The sequence below is a fragment of the Ursus arctos genome, unplaced genomic scaffold, assembly GCF_023065955.2.
Source record: "Ursus arctos isolate Adak ecotype North America unplaced genomic scaffold, UrsArc2.0 scaffold_7, whole genome shotgun sequence".
Taxonomy (NCBI): domain Eukaryota; kingdom Metazoa; phylum Chordata; class Mammalia; order Carnivora; family Ursidae; genus Ursus; species Ursus arctos.
In genome coordinates, this window is record NW_026623089.1 from 856,337 (window position 1) to 875,972 (window position 19,636).

General features: G+C 53.6%; 1 protein-coding gene across 7 annotated transcripts in view; it reads right to left on the reverse strand.

Moving 5' to 3' along the window:
- Window positions 1-19,636, reverse strand: part of LRRC27 (leucine rich repeat containing 27) — a 38,178-nt gene that overhangs the window by 16,416 nt on the left and 2,126 nt on the right. For 3 of the 7 annotated variants that reach the window (XM_048219141.1, XM_057308642.1, XM_057308640.1), the window contains exons 3-8: window positions 17,059-17,189; window positions 13,032-13,090; window positions 7,728-7,880; window positions 4,479-4,854; window positions 3,384-3,578; window positions 239-335 (exon numbers count right to left, since the gene is read on the reverse strand). In XM_048219141.1, coding sequence (XP_048075098.1) covers window positions 239-335; window positions 3,384-3,578; window positions 4,479-4,854; window positions 7,728-7,880; window positions 13,032-13,090; window positions 17,059-17,189 — 1,011 coding nt within the window. Of the gene's footprint in view, window positions 1-238; window positions 336-2,657; window positions 2,969-3,383; window positions 3,579-4,478; window positions 4,855-7,727; window positions 7,881-8,550; window positions 8,782-13,031; window positions 13,091-17,058; window positions 17,190-19,636 lie in introns of those variants that run through there. The other 4 variants (XM_026494442.3, XM_057308641.1, XM_048219142.1 and 1 more) reach the window with 3 other exon arrangements.

The following is a 19,636-nucleotide window of genomic DNA, read 5'->3' on the forward strand; positions in this document are numbered from 1 at the left end:
CGGGGTAGGGGTGCTTGTTTCCCCCCCTGCCCGCCTCTCTGTGGCCATCCCCACTCCCAACCAGAGACCCGACTCTTCACACAGGAAGGACACAGGCCGGTCAGAAGGCCAGCAGGTGGTGGCAGCCGGGCCACGGGGAGGCTGCTCGCTGTCCGGCCTTGGGCTTCATCTGTGCAGTGGGGACCGCAGCGCCCTGGAACTGGAGAGGACCCCCCTCCCCCAACTGGCCCCCTCGTACCAGACTTCGCCACGGAGGCAGGGGCTTGCTCGGCACTTCCTCCGCGGTCCTCCTGGTCCGGGCGCGCTCCCTCCACTCCCGCGGTGCTTGTTCATCTCTAAGGAGGACACGCGGCGTGTTAGCAGCACAACCCAGAGCAGCCCCGGGCAGAGCCTCTTCCCAAACCCTTTCCCGTCCCTTCACCCAGACAGATGGGAGGTGCTTGTCCACTCCTGTCCTGTGGCTTCATGTGAGGGGACAAGTTGGACCCCCAGCCCCCGCCAGCAGAGACACCAGGACCTGCCCCCAGAGAAGACGGCTGGGCTCTGGCTGGCAGCTCAGGCATCAAAGATCTTCACAGGTCCCCACGAGATGTGAGGGCATCACTGACAAGTCAACGTCCTGTCCCCCAATCCCCTCAGCTGGGGCGCTGCCATGCTGCTGGCACGGCCTGCCCCGCACGGTGACCTCCCTGCCCCCTGCACCATGACCTTTCTGCCCCCCTGCACCACAACCTCCCTGCCCTTGCACAGTGACCTCTGTGCCCCTGCACAGTGACCTCCCTGCTCCCCTGCACCGTGACCTCCCTGCCGCCTGCACGGTGACCTCCCTGCCCCTGCACGGTGATCTCCCTACTCCCCTGTATCATGACCTCCCTGCCCTTGCACAGTGACCTCCGTGCCCCTGCACGGTGACCTCCCTGCCCCTGCACAGTGACCTCCCTGCTCCCCTGCACTATGACCTCCCTGCCGCCTGCACAGTGACCTCCCTGCCCCTGCACGGTGACCTCCCTACTCCCCTGCACGGTGACCTCCCTACTCCCCTGCATCATGACCTCCCTGCCCCTGCACAGTGACCTCCCTGCCCCTGCACAGTGACCTCCCTGCTCCCCTGCACTATGACCTCCCTGCCGCCTGCACAGTGACCTCCCTGCCCCTGCACGGTGACCTCCCTGCCCCTGCACGGTGACCTCCCTACTCCCCTGCATCATGACCTCCCTGCTCCCCTGCACGGTGACCTCCCTGCCGCCTGCATGGTGACCTCCCTGCCCTGCACGGTGACCTCCCTGCTCCCCTGCACGGTGACCTCCCTGCCCTGCACGGTGACCTCCCTGCCCTGCATGGTGACCTCCCTGCAACAGCACCCACTAGACACACTGTGCGCAGCACGAGGTGAGGTTGCAGCGCCAGATGCTTGTGGAATTTCTGAACTGAACATAAAAACCAACCCCCTGGCTTGGCTGTGGTTGCAGCTCTGGGGATGGGACGGGGTCCCAGCAAATCCTCGCTGGCCCTGGGCTTCACCCATGGCACACGGTTGGAGTCCGAGCTGCTCCTGTGCCCTCGCCAGGAGTTCCTGAGCCCCCTACCCCAGCCGAGCCAGGCTCTCTGTTCCTCCACCACTCAACAGTCCAAATCCAGTGGTGACTCTCCACGGCCTCCCCCCTCACTGCGCCCCTGCACACCGGGGCTCCCTCGGAGTGTCCGCTCCCTCTTGGTAAAATGGGATGGAAGGGACGCACCCCTTGAGAGGCACAGGGGTGACGTTCTGAGGTGGCATGACGGGTTTCCCAGGCCGTGCCGTGTCTAAGCCACAGGACAGGGCTCCACGCACGGATCGCCAAGGAGGCCACGGAACATCACCTCAGGCCCACGGAGAGAAACCAAGAGGAGAGTGTCCTCCCGCCCTTGATATTCAAGAGCTTCCTTCCACGGAGGAGTGTGGCATCCTGGGCAGCCCCCGAGCCGGACCGTGCTGTGTCGGGGAAGCAGACTTCCTGCCTCCTACATCCCGCAGCGGTCAGAGCTCCCCCGAGGGCCAGCGCCCTGCGCACCTTCCCGTGCACCGCCCCGATCGCAGGCTGGGCCGGCAGCGGGGCGAGCGAGCGGGCCTCGCACTGACGTGGGGCAGAGATGCTCATCTATGGGGCCCAGAAGGGCAGGTGCTGGGGCAGCCGCCGTCACGAAATGCCATCAAGAAAGAGGCCGAAGTGAGGGAGGAGGGGGACCCGCCTGCAGCAAGGAAAGGGAGCGGTGCAGTGAGAGGGGAAGGCAGGCGCCCCTGGCGGCGGGCAGGGTCAAGCCAGTATATTTGCTCCAGAAGGGCTCCATCGCTCGCTTGAAGCGGATGTGCCCTGCTCTGAGACCTGCCCTGCAGAGCTGTGTGTGCTTGTGGTGAAGCAGAAGGACCTTCCTGCCCTGTAGCCTGCACCCCAGCCAAGGGACTCTTTGGGGGTCCTCAGGGGAATGGCCTGAGCTCAGGCTGGGTGGCTGCCCGGCACATGTGGCCAGTGACCAGTGTGACCCTGCCGTGTGGCCAGGACCCCCTTGGACAGCATGTCTGATGTGGGGGCGAGGCAGGTGTACCGCTGACCCACTGCGTTTCCCAGCAAGTCTGTCCCCATCAGGGTCCTGAGAGAAAATACACTCACGCGGGATGATTTCAGGATTGAGGAGGGTTTATTCACAAGGGCAGCGGCGGACGGCGTCCAGGGACAGAGCAGGAGCCCTGGGCTGGAATAGGGGATGCAGCCGCCCCAAGCCCCGGGAGGAGAGACCCAGGAGGACTCACAGGGAGGAGTGGGGGGAATAAAGACCCTGCCCTCCCTCTCCCCCTCCTTTCCAACCTCCTGTGGGGGCCCCCCACTGGCCAAGCCCAGCCAGGAGAGGGACACTGGGGTGCTGTGGACACGGTCCATGCTGGACGGCCTCCTGGGGCCCAGAGCACAGTAGAGACGGGTGGTCGGCGGAGCTGGAGGACAGAGGCGGCCGTGAGGACAGGCCCCAGCCAGGCTCCCGCGGGGCAGAGCACAGCCACCGCAGCCAGCGACACGGCCAACGAGGCGGGGCAAGAGTGCGCGGTCTCTGCACGCACATCTGCAGTGCGTGCCTTTCCTTAGAAAAGACCTGTGAGCCAGGTGATTGGAAGGAGGGGAGGAGGGGGTTAAGAAAGAGAAATCAGAGAACAAGACAGGAAAGAAAGCAGACGGGTGGAGAGGACACGGAGTGATGAGGCCCAAGGCTGTGCCCACACCTGCCCAAGACCAAGTCGGACAAAGAGCAGCCTGTTAGCTTCCAAGCGAAGCAGAAACCGACCGTTCCCCAGAGAAGTCACAGCCAGCCGGCGGGCCCCCGACCCCCCACGAGCCCCGCCGGCGAACACTCACCGTCTCCACTGCTCCACCACCGCCTGCTTCTCCCGGCGCTCCCGGTCGGCCACGGCCCTGCTCTCCCGGGGCCTCCTGGTGGGAAGCCCCGCGCGCTGCGGTGGTGCCAGGGCAGGTAGGACACTCCTGACGGAGGGTGTCTTCCTTCTACAATCACAGCCCTTGCGATGCCCACTCAGCCTCGGATGGCACACGCTAGAACACAACATGCCAGGTGTACAAGCAGGGCCCACGGGGATGGCCTGAACGACGGGGCTGCCTTCCCAGGGCCCCACAGCCTGGGACTCCCATGCCAGGGGCTGTGGGCTGGCTCAGAGTCCGAAACAGCAGCGGGACTGCAGAGAGCCCGGGACAGGCCGGCCAGGTCTCTGCAGGACATGCCCGCGTCCCTGTTCAGGAGGAGATCCCGGACGCAGGCAGCACAAGGAGGACGAGCGCTCTATGCGGCCATGGAGCAGCCGGGCCGAGAACGTCAAGGCCGTATCACAGCTGGGCGCCTGCCCTCTGTGCTTCCGCCACTTCCAAGGTCCCCATCCGTCAATCAGACTACGGAGTTTTCAAGCCTCGGAACCGGTGAAAGAGCAGTGTGATAAACCCCGGAACACCTTTCACGCAGTCAATGCACGTTCTCTGTCTGCGGCTCAGTACGGCCGCCCCTGGCCTCAGCCTTTCTCTTCCGAACAGCCCCTCCATGAAGCTGGACCCCCACAGACATGCCAGACACGTGTCCCTGACTGTGCAGCACCATGAACCAGAGTAACCAGGATTCTATGTGCCCCCAGGAGCCAATTCCCGTCCCCCTGGAGCGGCTTCACCCCCTGTGAATGTATGACCTATATGCACCAGTAAATGCTGTCTTTGCACTTGTGTCCACACACACACACACACACACACACACACTCATGGGGCTTGTTTCTCTCTTGCGTACTCTCCCCCAAGGTCCGTGCTCTGGGTAACCACAGCCTTAAGCCAGGCCTCGCATGCACCGCACGGTACGTGCCAACCAGGCTCGGCCTGACATCTGAAAAGATAACTGCAAACTAATATTACGACTTCAGAAAGATCAAGAAAATACGCCATGGCTTCTAAACTTACCTGAACACGCGTCTCGGGCTGGCGTGCTCTCCATCCTTCGTGTTCAGCGCCGCCCTGAGATTTGGAGGTAACTCCATCGCTAGGAGCTGGTTTGCGAGCACTTCGGCCTGTTCGTGCTCAACGAGCTCCTGCCTCAGCTTCCAGAAGCGCTTGATTTCTTCCTCACCCGGCCAGTCTTCCGAGGAGTCGGCGGACTTTCTCAGCTCACTCAGGTCTAGCTTCTCAACAGGCGGGAAAAAGTCTGCCTTTTCTTGTAACAACCCATTCTGATCCTGGGAATTAATGGCATCTGGGTCAGGCACAGTTTCTTCTTCAGATAAATACAACGAGGGCTGTGACAGCTCACTTAGGCTCATCGTTGTAACTGGTGAGATCGCTAGTAGGATAAAATGTTGTTTGAGTAGACTAGATTCCAACACCAGCTCCCCAAACAAACCCAGTGACCAGCTCCCCTGCAGAGGAGGCCTGGGGTCAAGGGGGGGGACAGGCTCCCCCTGCAGAGAAGGCCTGGGGTCAAGGGGGGGACAGGCTCCCCCTGCAGAGAAGGCCTGGGGTCAAGGTGGGGGGACAGGCTCCCCCTGCAGAGAAGGCCTGGGGTCAAGGGGGGGACAGGCTCCCCCTGCAGAGAAGGCCTGGGGTCAAGGGGGGGACAGGCTCCCCCTGCAGAGAAGGCCTGGGGTCAAGGTGGGGGGACAGGCTCCCCCTGCAGAGGAGGCCTGGGGTCAAGGGGGGGGACAGGCTCCCCCTGCAGAGGAGGCCTGGGGTCAAGGGGGGGGACAGGCTCCCCCTGCAGAGAAGGCCTGGGGTCAAGGTGGGGGGACAGGCTCCCCCTGCAGAGAAGGCCTGGGGTCAAGGGGGGGGGACAGGCTCCCCCTGCAGAGAAGGCCTGGGGTCAAGGTGGGGGGACAGGCTCCCCCTGCAGACGAGGCCTGGGGTCAAGGGGGGGGGACAGGCTCCCCCTGCAGAGGAGGCCTGGGGTCAAGGGGGGGACAGGCTCCCCCTGCAGAGAAGGCCTGGGGTCAAGGCGGGGGTACAGGCTCCCTCTGCCACAAGGCCCTCACACACCATATAAATCTATGCAAATAAATAAACTTTTATTTCCCCCCGACCCTAGACCTTTTAATATCTTTATTTCTAATCAATTTTTAGCCCATATACCTACTGTGTCTCTTTGGCAATACTTTTGGTGAATTTAAACACCTGTATCTCTAGGTAAATTACCTGCAAGAAAATTGGCCAGGAATAGTCTTGCCTTTAGGACTAGGCTCAAATGTCCCCTCGTCAATGGACCAGCTCTGGATGAGTAGCCCCAGCCTCCCGCAGCACCCCCCCCCCCCCCCCCAGGACAGAATTAGGTCCAGGTCGGGCTGACACAGACTCCTTCTTGGCTTTGGGTCTCTGAGTGATGGCGGTGGACTCTGACCCGTCGTTAAGAGATCAAGCTAGTATACTCTTCAGGAAACAAGGACATTCCTGATTCGCAGTAACAGGCTGACAGTAGACAAAACAGATGCATGGAGCTGACTGCTGGGCCGCCACATGCCCTTGGCCTTCACCATTCCAGAGCCTGGCACGCGAAGGCCAGCCTGCAGGGCTGGAGAGCCATGTGCCCACCCCCAGGGGAAGCCCTCGCTGCGACCAAGCGTTGCTAGTGCCGCGGCATGCGTGCCCTACTCCCACGCTCCGCTGGGAGCAACTCCTGGACTTGAGTTCAGCAGTGGCCCTTGACAAATGTCACCTTGGAAATGCCAGGTCCTGACCCGGTCAATACGGGAGGCACCTGAGAGGCTCAGCGCGACCGTGGAGGCCCAGTGGGGCTTCACCTGCTTCATGCGGCACCCGGCAGGACCAAGCGCTGGTGTGCAGAGTACCAGCCGCGCTCCTGACCTGTGCTGGCTTCTTCCCCTTCCCCGCCTCCCGCCTCAGCCTCCTCCCCAATCAAGCACTGGCCCTCGACTCCTGACTCGGAGCTGTTTCTGGGGGACACAAACCAATGCAATCAATGTTTAAAATGAGGCATTCTGGGGCCATTTGTTTGGATTTGGGATAACGATGGTTTAAGCAGAGCAGCACTTTCTAACCACCTTGGGTGCTGCTGATGTCTGCTGAGGTGCGCTTCCTTACGCACACTGTGACTGCAGCACACTAACTGTCCTGGCTGGTTCAAACACATGCATTTTCTTAATTCCAGAAGTTATATTTTAAGTTATAAAAATTTAGATATTCCAAAGTAAATTTTTGGAATACTGACTTTTTTGTGAGCATTCACTTACAACTCTCTTTTATCTCGACTTTGTCTAAGTGCTAGGCTGCTCACTCACGATTAGATCACCTCACGAGCACGTGAGGACGTCTGGCTGGATGGCACGGACGTTGAAAACAAGTGTTCAGAGAGTGAACCATCAAAACAGCGGCGGGACCGTGTTCCCTCCCCAGGAGTAAGGGCGGTTTGTTGAGCTTGTCGTCCAGTCGTTGTCTGAACCACCATGTAATTCCTGAAGCAGGGGCCTGACGGCGGCTTGGTGGGGAGGACGGTTCCATTTGATTTATCCTGGTGAATTTTTACCCAAATCCACCGAGACAGGCTCTATAACGGACACTGAGAATGCAAACCCATGGACAAGAACCAAGAAGAGCTACAGATCTGATAGGCAACACGGACACCTGAGCATGGTGTGAGTCCCGCAGAGGACACGCGAGGCCTGTGCACACCCGTGACATCATGAAGGAGGGGCAGCCCCCCCGGACCTAGCTTTAAAAAGCACTAACTCCTGGGGCGCCTGGGTAGCGCAGTCGTTAAAGCGTCTGCCTTCGGCTCAGGGCGTGATCCCGGCATTCCGGGATCGAGTCCCACATCGGGCTCCTCCGCTGGGAGCCTGCTTCTTCCTCTCCCACTCCCCCTGCTTGTGTTCCCTCTCTCGCTGGCTGGCTCTCTGTCACATAAATAAATAAAACCTTAAAAAAATAAAATAAAATAAAAAGCACTGACTCCAGGGGCGCCTGGGTGGCACAGCGGTTAAGCGTCTGCCTTCGGCTCAGGGCGTGATCCCAGTGTTATGGGATCGAGCCCCACGTCAGGCTCCTCCCCTATGAGCCTGCTTCTTCCTCTCCCACTCCCCCTGCCTGTGTTCCCTCTCTCGCTGGCTGTCTCTATCTCTGTCAAATAAATAAATAAAATCTTTAAAAAAAAAAAAAAAAAGCACTGACTCCAGTTCTAATGCAGTTTGTTGCAGTAATTGTTCCACAAACCTCGGGAAGTTAAATCTTGGGGGGCAGAATGCTGGGCAGCGTAGATCTGCAGGAAGGCCAGGATAGCGCCCAGTCCCTTCTGCACCACGAGCGGACCGGGGAACTCCAGAGGACAGTGTCTCAGGTTCAGCGCTTTCAGTGAGGTCACGTTCCCTGTGCGACAGAGGAGAAACCCAGAACTTCACACGCTTTTCCGTGGAATCAAACAAGGAGAGAATACTGTTTGCATATTAAAGAAGAAAAAGACCTTATTGAGAATTTTGGGTAAACGATAGGAGAGATGTCTGCAATTTGCTTTGAACAAAGTCTGCAGGGAAGGCAGATTTTGACCAGATTAAGACCAGGCTCGTTACAGAAGTAAATACGTAAAATAAGGCAAACAGAAGCAGCAGTAACAGCCCTCTGGCAAGAATCAGAATACAAAGTTGCTGTATTATCTAAAATGCCTATTCCTGATGACAAAAGACCCCTAAAAGGCATGGAAAGAAAAGGAACCCGTGACTCATACTCAGGCAACAAGCAGCCACTAGAAACTGTCCTCGAGTCAGCTCAGATAGCGGAGGCAGCAGACGACAACTTCAAAGTAGTCACAAATGTGTTCAAAGGGATGCAGAAAACCCGTGTTTAAATAATTAAAGAAAAACATGGTAAAATGACTCAACAAGTATAAAATGTCAACAGAAACAGAAATTATAAGAAAGAACCAAATAGCAGCTCTAGAGTTGAAATTACAAAGCCCGGGATGAAAAATGTACCAGAGGGACCCAACAGCAGATATGAGATGACAGAAGAGACAAGTGAACTCAAAATAAAAAGTACCCACTCTGACGATCAGAGAGAAGAACGATGAAATCAGGAGCCTGCAGAGGCCTGTGGAGCAGCAGCACGTATGCTGACCCACGGAACGTAGCGAGAGCCCCAGAGGACCAGGGCGTGAGCAGAGCGCTACGTGAGGACACCCGGCTTTGGAGACAGACATCAGTGTAACTTCCAGGACGTTCATCAACCAAGTAAGATAAGCCAAAGGTAATCCCACCTAGAAACATGGAAACCACTGAAAGACAAAGAAAAACAAATGATCTTGAAAACAGCACAAGAGAAACAAGGGGACAACATACAAGGAGACAACGAGAGTAACTTCCAGTTGAAAACAGTGGAAGCCAGAGGAAAGGGAACAACATATTCTGAGGGCCGAAAAATCCTGTGGATCAAATGCCCCAAATCTACCAAAACTGTCCTGCAAAAATACCCATGAAATGAAGATATTCCCAACTGCTGCAGCAAGAACGGTTCACCCGAACTGGCCTGTAGCGATCACTAAAATGAATTAGTAATTTAAAAGCTTCTGCCGCACACACAATCTCAAGGCCCGCTGACAACCATGGCACTAAATGAACGAGTTTAACGGCAGAAGACAGAAACTGTGAACTCAAAGACAAGTTAACAGGAGGTAATACAAACTGGAACAAAGAGAAAAGGGGATGGGAAGAGAAGAGCATATTTGAGGCATGTGGGACAGAATCAAAATCCTGACATCCAGGTAATTGGAGGCCCAGGAGGAGAGGAGAAAGAGAATAATGTTGACAGCCAGGGATTTTCCAAATCTGATTAAAGACGTCAATAAACAGATTCCAGAAGCTCAGTGAACCCCAAATAAATACAAAGAAAGCCACACCCGGGCACATTGCAGGTGAACTGCTAAACATTAAACATAAAGAGAGGAATTTTCAGCAGCCAGACAAAAGGGATACATCATTTTTAAAAGAAAAGCAGTAAGACTGACAGCTGACTTTTCAACAGAGGTTAGAAGCCAGAAGACAATAAAGACGTTTTAAAATGAAATCTGGGTTCCTATACTCAGCCGAATATTCTTCAAAAATGATGGAAAAGTAAAGATCCCTTTTTAGAAAATCAAACTTGAATAACTCTTACCAAATAGTCTTACCAAAAGACTAAATGACAATACTAAAGAGAGATCTTCAGGCCAAGATGGTCATCCCAGATGGAAGCAGGGAACTTTGAGAAACGGGTGAACATGTAAGAAAATATAAATAAATACAGTTTAAGATGTGTTTGCTGGATTTATAGCAAGACATCAAAGCAAATTCTATGAAAACAAGAGCACAGGGGCAGGGAGGAGGCAACAGGAAGAGCACTTGCTTCTGTAGTGGTCATCGGTCAAGGACATGCGCGTGGTGTCCAGAGAACCACTAGGTAAGGGTACACACGGTACAATGAGGGGATTCTACTTCCAGCCACGTCAGAGCAGCTCCAATCAGATCAACTCTCCAGCAGATACCAGTTTGCAGAAACTGGGCAAGACAGAAATGGAAAGCAGGCAGAAACTAGAGGGGGAATGGCAGCTTCAAGAAGAGAAAGACACAAACGAGTGTAGTATCTGTATGGCTTTCTGCGCCGCACAGGGCGGCTGGAACAGACAGAAACCCATTTGGTCATAATGACCTGCAGCCCCAGAGGCCAGCCTGGAGAGCTACCACAGCTGCTCAAAAGTGAAGGGTGGACTCCAAAAAGAAGAGGACTATGGAGGGGAGCCTTCAGTCTCCGTGTACATGTTGTGCGTGCAAATCCGTGGCACAGTCCTGAACCTGCCACGCATAGGACGGGCTGCAAACAGCACGGCCACAGCTACTGCCCGCTGCCAGACAAATAGAGTTTGGAGTCTGTCTCAGTCCTCTCAACTTAACTACCTATTTTTAAAAAACCAATACTCTAAAGAGGAATATAACAGAATCCAGAATCTCTACAATGTATCTATCACAATGTCCAAGATAAAATCCAAAAAATTATTAAAGGGAAAATATGTTTATAGCAAAGGAAAAAAATAAGAACTCTCAGCAGAAAAATAGAAACTATTAAAATATGAAAATTCTAAGGCTGAAAACACAATATCTGAAAAAAATTACTAGGCAAAGTTCACAGCCAATTGGAGATGATAGAAAAGACTCATAAACTTGAAGATGTTTATCTATCTTCTACGAAGAGCAGAAAAATGACCTTTAAAATGTACAGAAGGTCAGTTATCTGTGGGACAATAACAAAAGTTCCAACAAATAGGTAAAATGAGAGGAGAGGAGCAGAAAAATATTTGAAGGCTTAATGACCAAAATATTTCCCAAATTTGGCAAGAGATGTGGATTTAAAAATGTAATAAATTCAACAAACTCCAAGGAGGATAAATACAAAGAAAACCACAGTTAGGTACCTCATAGTCAAATTGCTGGAAAGCAAAAATACAGAGAAATCTTGAAAGTAACCAAAGCCAATCAACACAGTTCATAAAGGAAAACAAAGAATGAATGACCTCTGAAGCCTGGGATCAGTGGAACTTCTTTAAAGTCCTAGATGAAAAAAATCCAACCCATATTTCTAGATTAGCAATATTCTTTAGGAATTAAAGCAAAACAAGGGCACCTGGGTGGCTCAGTCAGTTGCGTGGCCGACTCTTGGTTTCGGCTCAGATCATGACCTTGGGCTCCCTGCTCAGTAGAGAGTGTGCTTGTCTCGCTCTCCCTCTGCCCCTCCCCCTGTTTGTGCGTACGCACATGCACGCTTTCTTTCTGTCCCTTCATAAGTAAATAAATCTTTAAAAAAATAAAAACAAAAATTAAAAAGGCAGAGACTGACTGGATAAAAGAGTGAACCCAACTGCATCCTACAGTACTAGCGATGTACTGTACATACAGATAGGTTGGACGGAAAAGAATGACACATGCATAGCATGCAAAGCAACAGCGGAAGGTTGGAGCGGCCACACTAATATATACTGAAAGGCCGATAAGCACATGACAGAGTTTCACACCACTGGCCATCAGAGAAACGCATATGAAAACCACAGTGCAGAGTAACAAAAATAACCATATAAAAATCCCAAATTTCTATTCAACCAATAACAGAGTATCAAAATACATAAAGCAAAAGCTGACAGATGTAAACTGAAAGGCAGACGGATGCACAGAGCTCAGGATTTTAACACAGCCCTTCAGGCACTGACAAAATAAACAGACAAACGGGTGTAGATAATTTGAAAGCTATGATGAAGCAACTTGACCTAACTCAACACATAGAACATCACATCGAGTGACAGCTTGAGAACACACAAGCCTCTCTCGCGCACCAGGTGACGTTTGCCAGACAGAATGCATCCTGGGCCAGAGAGCACGCCCAAATGACCAAAAGTACACAGTGTATGTGGCATTAAACTAGAATTCTACAAAAGGAAGGGAATTAGAAAACCTCCCATTGTGTGTAAATGAAGCAAATCACAAAGAGCCCATGGGTCACAGCGTGTTTGAGAATATTTTGGGCTGAATGATTATAAAGACGCTGCATGTTGAGGCTTGTGGGCACAGCCAAGCAGCACTGGGGGGGAACTCATAGCTGTGACCGCACAGGGCAGGAAAGAAAGGTTTAAAATCAGTAATCTAAGGGGGCGCCTAGGTGGCTCAGTCGGTTAAGTGCCTGCCTTCGGCTCAGGTCGTGATCTTGGGGTCGGGCTCCCTGCTCAGTGGGGAGCCCGCTTCTCCCTCGACCTCTGCCTCTACCCCTGCTTCTGCTCCCTCTCTTCGTCTCTCTCAAATAAATAAAATCTTAAAAAAAAAAATCAGTGACCTAAGCCTCCAACTCAATTGGTTAGAAAAAGAACAGCAAATCAAACCTAAAAAAACAAAGATAGTAAAGAGCAGGAATCTGTGAGACAAACAGATGCAGAACAGAGAACACCGTCTTCTGCTTCCTCCTCCTCAGTGTTTACAGCAGGGAAAATGAATAAAGATGAAGGCACTACACTGCTACGCATCCCCACAGATAAGCCCCAACAGCACAGTGCTGAGCCAAGACTGCAAATCACCAGGAGCTCACGTTGGTATGATTCGACTTACGAAAAGTTCAGAAGGAGGGCCCTTTGAACACACATTGCTGGGGAGACCTCAGTGGCCAAGCTGTCCAGGAGAGCAAGCAGAGGATGGACATGGACCCGCGGGCTCCCAGAGCAGTGCTGATGCCTGTTTTCCTTCAGCTGTGCACGGGCTACAAAGCCCTTCATTCTCATTATGTCTAACCCTATGTTTATGTGGCATACTTTCTATGCAGAATACATATTACAGCATTAACAGCTCTCGAGAGCTGTGCTATCTCAGAGCCTGGGAAGGACGGAAGTAGAAGGGATTATTTAAATATGAGCCAGCTCGCCCCCTGTGACTTGCCTTATATTTCCATTACAGGTTCCATGACCTTAAAAAGGCCGCATTTTAAAACCAGCTTGTATCTTATTGCTTGAACACTTACCCAGCTCCACAGGTAACATTTTGATAGGATTTCTTTCTAAAAGCAAAGTTTTCAAATGCCTTTAAAACAAAACAAAAAGTATGTAATTTAAAAAGCAGAAAATGAAATGACCATCCCCAAAATACACCATCAAATTTCTTCCTTTGCTACCACAACGTCATTGCAGGCACACACGCTTGCTGCATGCCACACATGTGGCCCACAGACGTCTGCAAACGTGGCCCCCGGTCTCAGCAGCGGGCCGGGCACTCTGCCTCAGCACACTGACATTCGAGGCCAGGTGGTTCTCTGTTGGGGGGGCTGCCCTGCACCTGTGGGGTGTCCAGCCACATCCTGGTCTCTACCCACCAGCCCAGTAGGACCCCCTCCCCACACCGTGACAACCATGTCATCTCCGGGCATTGCCGAAGCTCCGCTGGGGGCAACACAGCCCCGCAGGGGGCCTGGTGCTCAGACGCCGCTCTCCGGCGTTTCTTGAGGTGTGTGGTGAGGGATCCTAGCACCCTGAGACGCTCTGTGAGCAAGGCTTTCCTGGCCAAAATACCGGGAGGCTTCTGTCACGCAGCACGGCCACCCTGCTGGGGGAAGGGCCCTGGGAAGTCTCAGAACAGGGCAGTGCAGGATCAGGGGCATTTCTCCATGCCTTTGACTCCAGATCCCTTCCTACTAACACCTAGTAACATCTCCTATAAAATCTTGCACAAAATGTACCGTGGAGAGAGAGGATACAAGGTGCCCACTAGAAAGTTACTAACTGAATGATACGGAACAATGAATATCTCATGTTAAACCCCATCTTGCCCCTTTTACCCTATCATGCTTCTTCTATTTTCCACCTTTAATTCTTAAGACAGTATCATACACTAAGGATCAATTTCTTTTTCTCCTTTACTTTTTAGGGACCACCACTGAAATCTGGTATAGAAAGACCACAGATACCCTGGGGCTCATGTTTCTAGCCCAGGGGTTGGGCGTCCAGGCAGAGGGCAGGACCCCCGCCCCTGCCTCCCTGTCTCTGCATCACCCTGGGCCTCCCAGGACTTTGGGAGAATTGTTGAATCTGCTGTACTATTTCATCTCCAGGGACGGTCTGCCAGCCAGCACAGCCCACCACAGCGGAGAGTGGGTCGTCAGGGTCCAGGCACGCAGGGATGCTGACTGTGTGGGGCTGGCTGCCTGCCACGGGGGGAAGTCCTCACAAGCCCCTGGAGAAAAGCCCCCAGCTGCCTTCTCCTCTATCGCTGAGCTCAGCAGCCCCAGGAAACCACCAGGGGGACTGAGTGGCGGAGTGGGGTCCAAGTTGTGCCCCCCGGCTTCAGCCCTCCTTTCCCAAAGGAAAAGAGAGGAAGAGCTGAGCTCACCTACAAATCGCACAAATGAATCAGTGCTGTGGGCGGAGGGAGGACACCTCAAGCCTCATTTCAGCCTCAAGGTGAAAAAACTAAAATCCAACATCACAGCGGATGAGGGTCCCCAGGATTTGAAAGGAAAAAGACAATTTCACAGACATACAATTGAGAGTTCTATTATTCGAGTTAAATTAGGTTTAATTTCTGGATGGGCAACCCCAAAGGAAAATCAGACTACTTGAGCATTAGGCAATTTTCTTTCCATTTACTCTCTTGGATTTTCCTTATTATTTGACGTTTTAAAGGAAGAGATTTTATACATTGAACTTTTCTTGACGTACATGCACAAAGGTGAATTATTTCAATGTTGTCTCTTCAACTACTGGTTTTGGGTTCAGCCCCTTTTATTTGTGTAATACAAAAACCAGGCCGAGGATGGGCGCGCGCTTGTCTGCATAAGACGGACAGACGCTGCAGACCGGGGAGCAGGTGGGCAGATGCCCTGGCCTGTGAGTTGGCTGTGGTGGGCGGACACCATGGGAACCAACCATCCACGGAAAGTGTACCTGGGCAATGACCTGTTGGAATATTCTCACACACGCTTTGAATAATAAGCTGATAAATGTTGACCCCGTAAAACGATCAGTAATCCGCCAGTTATTTCAGCGACTTTCCATTGAACGTACATGCTCGCGTGCTGAGTTGGAGGACTAGGGAGACGTGTACACTGACGTACACGTGTTCTCGCTCTCTCTGCTCGCAAGCTCACACGTCCAGGACAATGAGAGGGGGAGAACATTCATACTGGCGTTGCTTTAATTAGGCTTTTTGGAAAGTTTAAGGCTTTTAATAAACCCATAGTTACTTAACATTTCTCATTAATACGTTTCTGCTCTTCAGCAAGCCGATCTAATTTTAACGATAGAATGGGCTATAAATCTCATGCGAAATTTTATCTCAAACAATATTAAGCAGCTGGCTTTGACTGGCAAAACCAAAGAACTCTAAGACTGGAGGACTGTAGACTTATCCTATAGAAAGAGCAGTGCTTGGGGAATGGGCTTTTGTTTATTTACCCTTTGAGTAGCAATCCGTCTCCTCGGCTGTGCGAGTGCCACAATTTATGGGCAGAAAGCACGAAATTATCCTCAACAACCCTGAACCACGAGATCAGAAGACTCTCGAGGCTGTCAGGCTGGAGGGGACACAGTGGGCGCAGGCCCAGGGAAGGCTCGGCCACCTGCCACGCGGCCCTGGTTGGGGCCAAGGACATGGTTCTGCCGTCCAGTGGCACAACTCACGTCAGGCGATCTGCTCTGCAGAGCCCCACAACCCCAGGAGCTCCAGGAGGCGGCTCCTGGCTCTGACTCTCCCCTGCTGGAGACCCTAGCTTACCACCAGAAATTAGCTGCTTCCTTGCAGAGCCTGAAAAGGCACAAATGATTCACAGAGATTTTCTCTCACTGTGACATGTGACAAAATACTCGCTCCTTAAAAATTACTCTGAACAACAGTGAGTTGCAGGTCAGCCTGACGCAGACCCCCCTCTGCTGTCTCACAGCGGCCACCTGGCTCTCTGCGGACACCATCACTCAGGTAAGAATGGGGGTCGCCCGTGGATACCTGTCTTTCTCCCACGCCCTACATCCAACCCGAACCCCAGGGGCTCTCCAGTGCCCTGCAGCTCTGTGTGGTCAGCCTTGCTCAGGCCGCTGCCTCCTAACTGCCCCCCGCTCCTTACAGAGTGACCTCAAGCCACGTCAAATCCCACCTCCTCCATTCAAATCCTCCATGACTCCCAAAGTCTTTCAAAATGAAACCCAACACTGCAAGCCCGGCCTGCAAGGGTGGCCACCTCTCCCTTCCGTGTCCCGGCACGCAGGCCCCCTGGTGGTCCCTCCATCCGCCCTGCACACACACACCCACGGCCTACGCGTGTGCTCTCCTCTGCTCAGGAGGCACTCACATTAAAGGAGATCCTGCAGTGTTCACTGGAAGGTTTTCAAAAGGTCGGGAAACACTGACAGGGAGGGATGCAGGAGCTGGAGGTGCTGAGGTTGGGGCAGGAGGCCGAGCTCATAGTGAGCGCGGCTCCCGAGGGCCTGAGGCGGCCAGCTGACCCTGGGCTGCTGGCCAGGGCCACGTGAGGAGGAGGGAGGTGCGGCATCTGTTCCAGACGTGGGGGTGCTAGGAAACCCTTGAGACCAGAGTGGCGGGAATGCGGGAGGATAACAGGCACTGCTTACTTTGGGGTTCCCAGCTTTCCAAACTGGAAAGCACTCCTCGCTATTCATCAGAAGCTAACAGGCACGCGCAGGCCCTCAGAGCAGAGAGGCTGGTTGTGGTTCATCGGCCACATTCCGGACCCTTCCAGCAGCTTCCCATGCTGAGAGTCGGAGCTGGAGCCGGGTGTTGCAAACACCTCACGCTGGCCCCGCAGAGGCCCCGCGGCTATGGGTGTTCTTTATGTTGTTGAATACCCTACGTGATACAGTTACCCGTCTTCGGTACATTCAGCCGCTGCATCTGTCGGCTGCATTTAAAAACAGCGTGAAACGCTTCTACACTGAAATCAAAATTCAATCAGGAGTGGGAGCTAAGCAGCAAAAGAACAGGCACTCAGACATTTTAACACATGATGGTTTCTTCAAATCTGGAAATACAAACATACAACTTACTTGTGAGACCCAATCCCAGAAGGAAGCGCTTTAATTCTGTTATAGCGGAGGTCCAGCCAAGTCAGGTTTGGCAGTAACTGGAAGAAATCTTTAGGAATCTCGCAGAGGGCATTTCTTTGAAGATGCAATTGCTTCCAGGGAAAAGAAACGAGAATATCTTGTCAACTAACTAAATTTTAAAACATGATCCATCCAAGAGCATTTCCAGAACCACCACAGGCTTTTGCACTCATACATATCAAGTGACAAGAAAGCCCGTGATTTCTTACTCTTAGACAGTTTACACAGCAGACAAGAGTCAGAAAGGAAAGCACCAGGGTCCCCTGCCCAGCTTTTGGGGCTGCAGAGTGACTCCCGAGCTGGCCCGCGGCTCCCTCGCAGCTGATGGCCCAGCCACCACCGATGCACACACCACACTTTCTCTGCGAATATCCTTTAACACCAGACCGACTCCCCCAGTGTTTCAGTCCCTCTCCTCCTTCCTGGGCCCCACGCTCGGCGCCTCTTGGGCTCTGCTGCCCCTGCCCCTTCCCCAGCACCCATCACAGGCAGCCCGCAGTAACTCTGGACAGTGGACAAACGGCAAGAGCCGGGTCTGGTCCCAGGGCCTCGTCCCAAGCCAAGAGTTCAGAGCAAACTACAGGACATGTGCAGGGAGCTATCTGCCTCGGCCCCTCGGCTGTGGACCCCGGTTACCAACAGCAGCTCAGCAGAAGCCGGCCGCTGTCGTGAGGTGTATGGGGGGGGGGAGAGGTCCGCGTTAACATGTGCAGCACTGACTCCAGCCATGCAAAAGGTACACACGTGAGTCCACAGTCACAGCGTGGCACGATTACAGGGAAATTTTTTTTAAGTAGGCTCCATGCTGAGTGTGGAGTCCAATGCGGGGTCTGAATCCGCAACTGTGAGATTAAGACCTGAGCAGAAATCTAGAGTCGGACGCTCAACTGACTGAGCCCCCCGGGAGCCCCCAATTCTGGATGCTGCTGTGACATGCTGCGTGTTTCTGCAGCACTTTGAATGTCACATAAGCATATTTAACACCTCTGCTTCCAAGATGGCAGAGCACAGACATTAAGAACGCTGGCCTGGAAGCCAGACTTCCCGGGCTCCAATCTAGATTTGGAAACCTTATCAGCTGTGTGACTCTGAGCAGGCTCCCAGACCTCTGTGTGCTTGTGTCCCCTCTGTAAACGGGGTCATGGGACCCACCTGCCCGGGTGCACCAAGCGAGCAGTGCCCGGCACAGGGGAGGGCCAGCAAGCACCAGCCACCGTGACCGAGGAGCACTGAGCGCAGCTCGTGCTGCCAGCCGCCCCCTTCGGCCACAGCATCACGACTCCCAGCCCTGCCTCCAATGCCGTCTGCCAAGTCCCTTCACAGGGTAGGGCAAGAGCTTCACCAGCGCATGGAAAGTGCCATCTCCAGCTAGCCGAGGCGTGGCCAGTCACCCTGCTGGCCGCGGGCAGTCACCTGGCCACGGTCGGGTGATTATGCACGCACAGCGTGTGTGCACCTCGACGTGAGCCCGCTCTTGGCCTCGGCTGCAGCGTGGCCTCCACGCTTCTCGGGCCTGCTCTCTCTCAGGGCAAGCTGGGTCTAGTGCTCAGCTCAGAAACCACAGACCCTCCTAAATGCCAGAAGAGGCAGAAGACACAGCACTGCTCTTTGCAAAGGGCTGTTCCAGTCAACGGTGAGCTGACTGCAACCGCAGAAGCCCACCCTTCCTCTTGGGTCCGGTGGGACTGTGGGAAGACGGCCTCCCTGTGCTCCATGACCGCATGTGTCTCTGGACGTGCGACTGGTGACTCCAGAGATTGCTGCGTCGCCAGCACGCGCGCCTGTAACCCACAGCGCCGAGCAGCCACCTCACTCCATGATTGGTTGCCATGGTAATAACATTTATAGTCACGTCTCTGTTTTCCGAGAGGCATGAACAGTTATGACATTTCTGTATCAAGCCTGAAGAACAGTTTTGGAATTTCCCCCTTCTTCCTTTATGGGTAGAGGTCCCATAAATCTCATGACGTGGTGGGAGTCTTCGTTCACGGTTGGGAGCATTTGCCCTCAGACAGGGCGGCCCTAATGACCCAGGAATTCACTCCAAGAGGTCAGCACTTGGGGAAGAGAGAACAGGTGCAATGCCGGCTGTGACCACAAACGCACAGCATGTGACACACGACAGCCACCTAACACCCCAGCGTGCAGCTCTGTGCAAGCACTCGGAGATGTCCGCCAACTCCCTAATGGCGCAATGTGTCCTGCGTCCTGCAGATACCAAGCTTTACACGTGTTACAGTTTAATTCTTGTAATAACCCACAAGAATAGTCTCACCCTCATGCTCCAGATGAAGACAAACGAGGTTTAAGGAAATTATGTGAGTCCTAGCCAAGCCCTGCACTCTTGCACCCCTCACGTCAACACTGTGCTCTGACGGAACCTTATTCTAGAAACTGCAGGGGATGAGATGGTACCGCTAGTTTAGCAGCTGGCGGGGGCCTGGCGAGGCACTGGGCACAGCGGAAAGTCAGTGTGTGATGTCAGCAAGGCAGGGGTGAGAAACACTGCATGGGAGCT